This window comes from Haliotis cracherodii, unplaced genomic scaffold (assembly GCF_022045235.1).
Source record: "Haliotis cracherodii isolate W230 unplaced genomic scaffold, xgHalCrac1.p SCAF_20, whole genome shotgun sequence".
In the NCBI taxonomy this organism is placed as follows: Eukaryota; Metazoa; Mollusca; class Gastropoda; order Lepetellida; family Haliotidae; genus Haliotis; species Haliotis cracherodii.
This window is the reverse complement of record NW_027266276.1, coordinates 8,719,314-8,729,430: the sequence shown is the minus strand read 5'-3', so window position 1 is coordinate 8,729,430 and position 10,117 is coordinate 8,719,314. Positions and strand designations below refer to the sequence as shown.

Sequence of the window (10,117 nt, the reverse complement as noted above, 5' to 3'; positions counted from 1 at the left end):
CATTGTGTTTGGGCGGTGATCAGGAAGTTAGTATATGTAGATGCTAGTGTGGTGTGTACTACCACTCTGTTGTGCACTGTCATAATAATTGTTGTGCAGTAATGTGTATTGTTTTGTAAATTTGTAAATTAGCTAAGTGAATTTTGTAATACATTTGTTGATTGTATGCCACTTGTTGGTTGTTCTTTCAGTACAGATTTCTGGCTTAACATTGTTTCAATTTGGGAATCGACATGTTACAGCATAGGTATAGTCAAACCTTAGGTAGTATTCTATTTTTCATCTTTAATTTCCATATCATAGTCTTCCAGGGTAGGTTTCTAAACTATGTAGGCAGTTCATTAATCAGGATTCACATCAGTTTGATTGAATGGCATGTTTCCGTATATTAACAAGATCTGAACCAATAATATTATACTTCTGCGGGTAACGATCACCGTTTACAATATAAATTTCATGACAGTCCTATCATGGGGTATTTTTCAACTGAGAAGTCGTCTGATTTCCACCAGGGCTTAACTACTTGCCTCACGGAACCACCTGTTTGCCTGTACATAAGGACTTGCAACAATGCTGCTGTTCGTCGCTGGTCTCATCACCATGTCGTGTGTCACCCTGTCCGTGCTCTGCGCTGATGATGGTAGAGACGCCCTTCTATACCAAGTGGACATCTTCCTGCCCCCTAAGGAGGGGAGGGATGAGACAGCGGATGTACTGCACATTAAGGAGACAGTGAAACATCTATCTGACATCGATGTCCTTTTTTCATTTAAGGTCTGTACAGTCAACAAACCATAATGCATAGCGTCATCTATAACCCAGTGCATTGTAATTACATCTCCCTTATAATTACCATAAATACCCTGGTCCTAGTCACAACTACCTTTGTAATATTATTTGCATCACCTTCAGGATTCCCGTTACCACTCACTCACTCACTCACTTTTTCGTGCAAATCAATTGTTTTTTGTTGAACAGGAACTCGGGAATCCACGAATTATTCTTGGTAAGTTGACTTTACAATTTGTTTTAATTGTCATTAAATAAAATAAACGTATGTTTACACTAGGAGTGTATACCTACCGTCATTATATGTAAGTTGGTAATGCTGAATGGTCATCTTGGTGGGTTTTAAGGAATTAACCATAAATGACAAGGTTGTTTGGTATATATTTGAAGGAAACGATGGAGTTTACGTACTTAAAATGGTTCTTATCGTATTTGTTTCACCAAAATACTGAGGAGCAATCTCGGCACACAAGGTCGAAGGTTTTTGTGAGGTCTGTGAATGTGACATAGATTGGCTTCTGCTTTTTGTACTTTTCCTGCAGCTGTTGTTTGAGAAGTTAATGTTGTCCGTTGGTCATGCTACCCTGAATCCACCCTGCATTTCGCAGGAGAGAGCTTTCAGCCAATCATGCATCTCCCTCTGCGTCTTCCCAAAGGCTGAGAATGAAGCATCATGGAGGGTGTCTCTCAGATGGCCCCATCTTTGCTTGGCATCTCCCTGTGGAGGCTCTGTGACCATATAATCATTCTGGGCAACAGTAAAAGAGTCCACTCACTAATGGCGTGAGGTATTGCTGACATCTTTATGAGTCGTTCCCTCCAGCTAAGTTTGATGCATCCTCTTTCGCTGAAATCTGATCCAGTAATGGTTTGTGTCACACTCGGCGCTGGTGTACAAAAATGCAAAGATGCGATAAACACGTTATTGAGTTGGCGCCGTCTTGTCATGATCAGGGCCAGTACTTGGACCAGGTCACCTTGTGCTGAGGCTTAGTCTAAAGAAGGATAGTCGCTACACAGGCAGTGGTTGTGAGAACAGCATGAACAGTATATTTTATCCATCTTGCCAATTCGTAGTCTTTCATTAGAGTCGCCAAACAGTTACAGCTGTTCTTGAATGGTGATCCCCCTGGTGATGGTCTGGAGCTGGTCGTAGAACTGAATCTCGTCCTTTGCCTTCTGTGTGGAACAGAGGGTAGGATCGTACAGCCTGATGAGGCCAGTCGGACGTGACGAGTCGGAGGGTCATAGGTCTCTCCACTCCACTCTTGCCAGGTTTTATTATTCTGGGCATTGAGTTCTTGACAGCAAAGTCGGCGGTGTGCTTTCTGGCTTGATCAGCTCCTGCAGCATGGCCAAGGCCACTGGACAGGCTGGTCAGATTACAACACATTGATACCTCCCACAATCGGAAGCAGCCCTTGGTGTTACATTCTACACCAATCAAGCTAGACTTATCACCGGTGGACACCTGCTTCCCAGGTTGTGCCATCACTGTGAGGCAATGCTGGACCCCGTACACTTACCACAGTCGTAGCTCTAAGATTGCTTTGTGGAACTGGACACTGCTACCTCTCCAGGGGGTATTCCTGGGCAGCTTGATGTGGACGACCAGCTGTTGCCCATGCAACGTCTAGCTGATACACACAAGGGAAAGGCAAAATCAAAAGAGGTGCCAGATAGCCGCTAAGATGTTGTGAATTATAATTTGACTTCTCAACATTTAAATACACAATGCCTGTATGGTACATTTCTTTCCTACAATGCAAGGCAAATGCAATCGTTTTTCAGTAAAACATGGGGAATACACCGGTATTATATTATACATCAAACTTTCAGATTGTGAACAAGGCTTTCTAAGACCAGTATATACTTCACATGTGTGAAGGACATACATGTCTTCCAAATAAAACCTGATGGTAAGACATTTGAGATGTGTGAGTATATATTTATTTATTTATTTATTGGATTTTGAGTTTTCTGCACATGTTTCAGTTCTTGACGTTGAGAAAGCATGCAGTTGGCCCCAGTTGACAGGCTTCCTATCAAGCAAAGGATATGAGTTCAGTGTCACATCACTCTACTACGACAGTGACTTCGCCCATGAGCTCGGTGTTAACATGACAAAGGAAATGCTTGCATCATCCTTCAGGAATCGTGACCTTTTGATGGGCAAAATGACATTTCCTGTGAAAGGTAAAAAACTGTAGGAACTTTTCTAAGAGAAACCCCTGAATATTGTTTAGGTTTATGACCATGTTTGCATTACAAGCAACGAGGAAGGCAAATTATAGATGCTGACCTCTGTAATGAGTTACCACACCCCCTTACTTACAGGCACATACTCCTGTAAGAGTATTGTGTGAGTAGAGGGCGCTAAGCTTGTCAATCAAAAGAATAGCTGTTATAAGTATAAAACGTCAACACCAGAGAACAACAAGCCTCGATTATCTTGCGAAACAGATTCCATTTGGCATAAAAGGAAACATAGTGGTGAAAATCAGTGATGACACCAGATGTTCGCGATGAGGGTAGGAATGCCCTGCACAAGAGTATTTGCATAGAAAAGTAAGTGTTTGTTGCCTTGCGCCTCACATCAGTACTACGACCACGAAACGGCGGCCTGTAAACAGTCCGATCAAGTGATCGATGGACGAACAAAATCAACGAAAATGTCATTTATTGACTTTGGGTGGCCTGATCATGAGGTGCTCCGAATACATTTACAAAGAAAACACAAAGGAAACGAGACTGATGTGCTAATACTAAAGTGCAGTAATGGAGATAAACAAAAAAACAATGTTTAATTGTCTTCCTGTCTTATTGGCCACCTTATCATGTGTTTCTCTGTCTATCATGTTGATTATCATTCTGTTGTTTATTTTGTAACCTACTCATGTTAACCTACGCATGCAATTGTTGTAACTGTTTATCATCCACATATTATATATATTCTGTACCACGTTCACTATTCATCCGGGGGCACGGGTGGCCCAGTCTTCTAAGGCGCCGCGATTCGCTGTGCAGAGTTGCGTCCCTTGGGCATGCCAGACACCAATGATTGTGGATTCGAATCCCGGTTCGCCCCGATTATGTTTCTAGGTTTGTCGGCACCATACCCGTGCTCGTGGGTTTCACCGAAGTGGTAAACGTCTGAGACCTGCATCACTTCAAGCTTTCCTCCCACATTAAGCTGACACTCCACGATATGACTGGAATACTATTAAAAGCAGCGTTAAACCCAATTCACTCACTCACTCATTATTTATCCTTGCTGGAAAATGGTATAAGGACCTGAAGCCTGACAACGGTATGAGGATCTACACCGAAACGTCGCCTTTACAGGAAAATAAAGAAGTTGTTATCAATAAATTGTGTATACTTTACCTCACGTTATATTTATGATTTTAGAGGACACATAAACTTTAGCCATGATGGAAATATAGCTCAGCCAATACATGCTGGAACATGTGATGATAATATACACATCGGGTAAATGGTCATCATAAGTTACATTTGACATATAAACGGAGAATAAGACTATGACCTCGTAGCTTGTAACGATGCAGCTTAACATTTCATGGAGTGAGTGAGTGAGTGAGTGAGTGAGTGAGTTTGGTTTTACGCCGCTTTTAGCAATAATCCAGCAATATCACGGCGGGGGACACCAGAAATGGGTTTCACACATTGTACCCATAACATTTCATGGAAAATAACAGGGCATGACATACAAATATGGCATAACCGAATTTGGAGTAATAGTAAAAATATACTGTTGTAAAATCGCCCTGATTGCCTTAAAGTTTGTGGTAAAAATGTTTTAAAGGGATACAAAAATATCTTGCTGTTTATAATATCCTTTTTATTGTACCGTATTACTGGCGAGAAATATTTCGACCATATGTCACGGGATACGGTGAAGTTAGATACATGATCAAATATATTCAAACCTTTCTGCAATATGAAAATATCCTATTTTGTTGACAATGTAAAACATCTCATTCACTTACAGGCTTAAAGACAACTTTATCTTAAAAACAAGCCATCATCTGACCGAGTATTTACAATTTCTGTTTGACGCCACACCCTACGTTATAGTGCAAGTATTCGTGATAGAAAACGTATGATGTCCGAAAACCTATGCTGCTGAAAGCTCTGATCGAAAACAGTACAATCCGCGACGATTGTCCGGTTTTCGATCATATTTGTCGGAGTTGGTTTTTTTAATCTTTGATTATATTTTTACGCGGAAGATTTTCCGCGTTTCCGCAGAGATTTCACATCCCTGAACTTTATGATCGTGAAATGCAGTTGGTATTACATCAGCTTTTTTGAAAAGGAATAATAAGTTATGAGTACCATCTGAATAATCTCATATCGTGTTCCTTTCAGGATTGTCAACGCTTGAATACAACAACATGCTAAAGTGGTTTATCGAGAGACAAGTAGACATCATAAATGATGGCGAGCCATTAGCTTCTTTCAGAAATCTCGCCGAGTATCCGGTTCAGGTAAGCCCCTCCTCAAGAAATTTCATTGTTTTATTATGATACATAACTAAAGCACCAGTGTTGACTTGTGTGCTAAAACTACCTCAATAGTTCGTTAATTAAAACACAGGTGTTATTATCCCATGAACATATGTTCTCAAGTTACAAGTTTGTCTTGGCCTTCCTATTTTTATTTTTTTACTCTGTTGTAATTGGCTTATGCTGTGTTACATCGGGACAATGCAGTAACAGACAACGTATTTATGGAAAGCGGAAGAATAACTGTTGTGACGATTATTCTCGTATTTTTGGGAATTACAGGTAGTGTTCTTTAATATCTGTACATAGAGAATCTCACCAGAGTGTCTTTTGATATCAAATATATCAACACGAGTTGATAAGAGTGGAAACATTCCGAGGCTTGCCGAGGATTTTTGCCACTTTTATCAACGAATGTTGATCTATTTGATATCAAAAGACACTCTGGTGAGATTTTATTCATCATCCAACATCATTCTTCCAACTTTTTCAATTTGTAGACAGTAATTAGCAGTGTTTTCAGTGTAAAAAGTACTGCTAACAGCTTCAGTAGCAGAGCCATTAGTGATGTCATTTGATTGTGACGTCATGCTAACTTGTGACGTCACAATGGTCTGCAAAGCATTGTGATGTGATTTCATTGCAGCGATATCTACAGTGTAGATATCGCTTGATCTAATCCAAGCGATATCTCCTGTGGGAGCCAATTTTGGATGATGAATAATAATTTATTACCCACGTGGTGAAGATACAGGTGGTAAGATACATAGAGAATACTACACTCATTCTCGTTAGATACCATTTTTACGACACGAGTGGACTTTCTATGGTATCTGACCGAGCGAAAGCGAGGTCAGATACCATAGAAAGTTCACGAGTTTCGTAAAAATGGTATCTAACGAGAATGAGTGTGGTATTTTATTTATTACCCACGTTAAATATATATTTAAGTGTAAATACATAACAACTTTCGTTCGTTGACAGACCAAACTGAAACCGGTTGCAAAATCTGGTTGCGGTTGAATATTGATATATGACCAAATATGGGCATTGTTGACATGTTTATGCATACGCATTAACAATATGCGCCTGCTGTTCTGTTTGCAAACAAACCAGCACCGACGCTCAAGATCCTTTTGGAAAAAAGTCTTCAACTTATGGTAATTCAAGCGCCATGTTGTTAGTACGCAGGACACCAATAAGAAAATTTGAAATGTCACATTAGCGCCGCGCTTTGAATGGCGGACCAACAGTCACACGCATCACACTGCCGGGGTCCCGTCTGTGCAATCAAAATGGTTCGGTTTCCTTGATCTATCAGCTGAATTTATATCATGTCCGTACCATTTTGGAGGAGGGAAATCAGACTGTTCGCCAAAGACATTCATGTTAACTGTACCACTCTATACTGAAGACGTGAAAATCAACAAACTCAAATCTGCTTGCATGTCAGTGACAACTTCGAACGATCGAAGGGCAAGGTCGCCACCGGAATAAGAAAAGACAACCGCGATCCACTCACAGCGTTTTACGCTAGAGATAGGGAATGTTACTGTTCACATTTGGGATGTTTGGGGCCACAAAATCAGAAGTCAAGCACACTTCCACGGAGTTTTCGAATGATTTGTATCGGAACTGTGAACTTTAAGTGATCTGGTCGTGCTGTCGTGTTCGTAAATTCATGAACAACACCTCCCGAAACAGCGCCATAAAATACGCTTCAAAGGGGACACCGATGGCACAACCGGATCATCCCAAGTATGTTATGATATCTGTCCCGATAGTTTAAACAGACTTCATTTCACCACGCTAATCCGTTTACCTTAAATCAAATTGAAAGTTGCGAAAATGGTCGGGTGCGTCACGCTCAAGGGACGCGCTCGATCGGCAGTCGTACATTGTAAATCGATTTATAGATCTAGCTCGATTATATGTCTGTAGGAGCTCAATGCATAACGTATATAGAATGCAAACCGAATTTGATGCGTGTGACTATCTTGTTAGGTTTAATAAAGTGTTTGTAAATATCTCTCGTTCTCATGAATTTCTTCAGTTCTGCCTTGTAATCGCAAAACGAATGACGTCTCGCGATTTTTTATGAATGAAAAAAGTAGTCCCGGTGTGACAGAGGTCACGGTTATCCAATCAAAAAGAATATAACAAGGTCAACCTTGTACGACACACGTGTGACGTACGGATTTAGTATCTTACCACCTGTATCTTCACCACGTGGGTAATAATAAATCCGTACGTGTGTCGTACAAGGTTGACCTTGTTTAATTCGTTTTGATTGGATAACCGTGACCTCTGTCACACCGGGACTACTTTTTTCATTCATAAAGAATCGCGAGACGTCATTCAAGGCAGAACTGAAGAAATTCATGAGAACGAGAGATATATTTAACCAAACAAGATAGTCACACGCATCAAATTCGGTTTGCATTCTATATAAGTTATGCATTGAGCTTCTACAGACATATAATCGAGCTAGATCTATAAATCGATTTACAATGTACGACTGCCGATCGAGCACGTCCCTTGAGCGTGACGCACCCGACCGATTTCGCAACTTTCAATTTGATTTAAGGTAATTTAAGCGTGGTGAAATGAAGTCTGTTTAAACTATCTGGACAGATATCGAGACTTACTTTGGATATCCGGTTGTGCCATCAGTGTCCCCTTTAAAGCGTATTTTGTGACGCTATTTCGGGAAGTGTTGTTCATGAATGAACGAACACGACAGCACGACCAGATCACTTAAAGTTCACAGTTCCGATACATCATTCGAAAACTCCGTGGAGTGTGCCTGACTTCTGATTTTGTGGACCCAAACATCCCAAATGTGAACAATAACATTCCCTATCTCTAGCGTAAAACGCTGTGAGTGGATCGCGGTTGTCTTTTCTTGTTCCGGTGGCGACCTTGCCCTTTGATCGTTCGAAGCTGTCACTGACATGCAAGCAGATTTGAGTTTGTTGATTTTTTCGTCTTCAGTATATAGGGTGGTACAGTTAACATGAATGTCTTTGGCGAACAGTCTGATTTCCCTCTTCCAAAATGGTACGGACATGATATAAATTCAGCTGATAGATCAAGGAAACCGAACCATTTTGATTGCACAGACGGGACCCCGGCAGTGTGACCGACTGTTGGTCCGATATTCAAAGCGCGGCGCTAATGTGACATTTCAAATTTTCTTATCGGTGTCCTGCGTACTAACAACATGGCGCTTGAATCACCATAAGTTGAAGACTTTCTTCCAAAAGGATCTTGAGCATCGGTGCTGGTTTGTTTGCAAACAGAACAGCAGGCGCATGTTGTTAATACGTATGCATAAACATGTCAACAATGCCCATATTTGGACATATATCAATATTCATGCGCAACCAGATTTTGCAACCGGTTTCAGTTTGGTCTGTCAACGAACGAAAGATGTTATGTATTTACACTTAAATATATATTTAACGTGGGTAATAAATAAAATACCACACTCATTCTCTATATATGCATGGTTCCCTGTGTGAAGAAAATGTTCACTGTCTGATTATTTTTCAAACCATTTCAGATGATATACATTGAGCCAGCCAGCAACCATCGTATGTCTGGATATACCCAATTTTTCGATATGGCCAGGGACTGTCAGCTTGTTGTCACACGAATGGAAAACCTGGATTCCTACACATGAGCGTGCCAAGGAGACTAAAATCATACGAACATGTTACATCAATCTGATCAGATAATAATTTAAAATTATAAGACTGATTAAAAGTAAGACACAGGGTTGTCCCTAATGAAGATGCGGAACAAATGCAGTTTCTCTCACTGAATAAAAACATTAATTCCATCTGAATTTTATTTAACGTCAAGTATTTTGTACATGTGTATATTACACACCCGTCACGTACAGCTACAATTCAAACGTGATGCATCGTGATGATATTTCAAATTCTACAATAGTGCACATCACAAGCTTGAACAGCAGAAGCCGACAACATACATAATCAGCTCCTGAAACGCTTGCCAGAGTCATGTATGGAAACAATGCTTTATATATTTGATGAAATATGGACACAGGAAATTTCTCACCTTCATGGCAAAATGCCATTATCATTTCCATACCAAAGACTGACCGGGGCCCCAGTGATACATCCAGTTACGACCCGTGAAGAGACGGGATTGAATAGCTCTTCAGTAACCCATGCTTGCCGTAAAAGGCGACAATGCTTGTCATAAAAGGCGACTAACGGGATTGGGTGGTCAGGCTCGCTGACTTGGTTGATGCATGTCATCGATCCCAATGCGTGGATCGATGATCATTATATCGGTCACTGGATTGTCTGGTTCAGACTCGATTATTTACAGACCGACGTCATATAGCTGGAATATTGCTGAGTGCGGCGTTAAACAACAAAAAAACCAAACATCCAGTTACGGTCCAATATCATTAACTACCTGTGTAAAACCATGGCGCGCATGGTCAACAATCGAGTAGTCTGGTACTTGGAGACTAATAGTGAGTGAGTGAGTATGGTTTTTAGCCGCTTTTAGCAATATTCCAGCAATATCACTGCGGGGGACACCAGAAATGGGCTTCACACATTGTACCCATGTCGGGAATCGAACCCGGGTCTTCGGCGTGACGAGCGAACGCTTTAACCACTAGGCTACCCGACCGCCCCTGGAGACTTATAACCTGTATAACATCCAATGTGGTTTCCGAACAAAAACCAGAAGGACTAGTTACCGTTAGGTGCGTTTAGATCATTTATTAAAAATTACATTGTCAAAAAACAACATAC

General features: G+C 40.9%; 1 protein-coding gene across 1 annotated transcript; it reads left to right on the top strand.

Annotated features, from left to right (window-relative positions):
• The first annotated feature begins 570 nt into the window (after positions 1-570).
• Positions 571-9,003, top strand: LOC139470194 (uncharacterized). The gene is made up of 5 exons (XM_071252507.1): positions 571-774; positions 979-1,006; positions 2,785-2,985; positions 5,182-5,300; positions 8,884-9,003. Exons 1-5 carry the CDS (start codon positions 571-573, stop codon positions 9,001-9,003), a joined length of 672 nt encoding a protein of 223 aa, XP_071108608.1.
• The last annotated feature ends 1,114 nt before the right edge of the window (positions 9,004-10,117 follow it).

Bases quoted from the DNA above. Each gene is read 5' to 3' on its own strand.
- LOC139470194 (XM_071252507.1), top strand. From the start codon at position 571: ATGCTGCTGTTCGTCGCTGGTCTCATCACCATGTCGTGTGTCACCCTG. The intron at 1,007-2,784 runs GTAAGTTGACTT...CACATGTTTCAG, and splicing joins GAATCCACGAATTATTCTTG to TTCTTGACGTTGAGAAAGCA. The intron at 5,301-8,883 runs GTAAGCCCCTCC...AAACCATTTCAG, and splicing joins TCGCCGAGTATCCGGTTCAG to ATGATATACATTGAGCCAGC.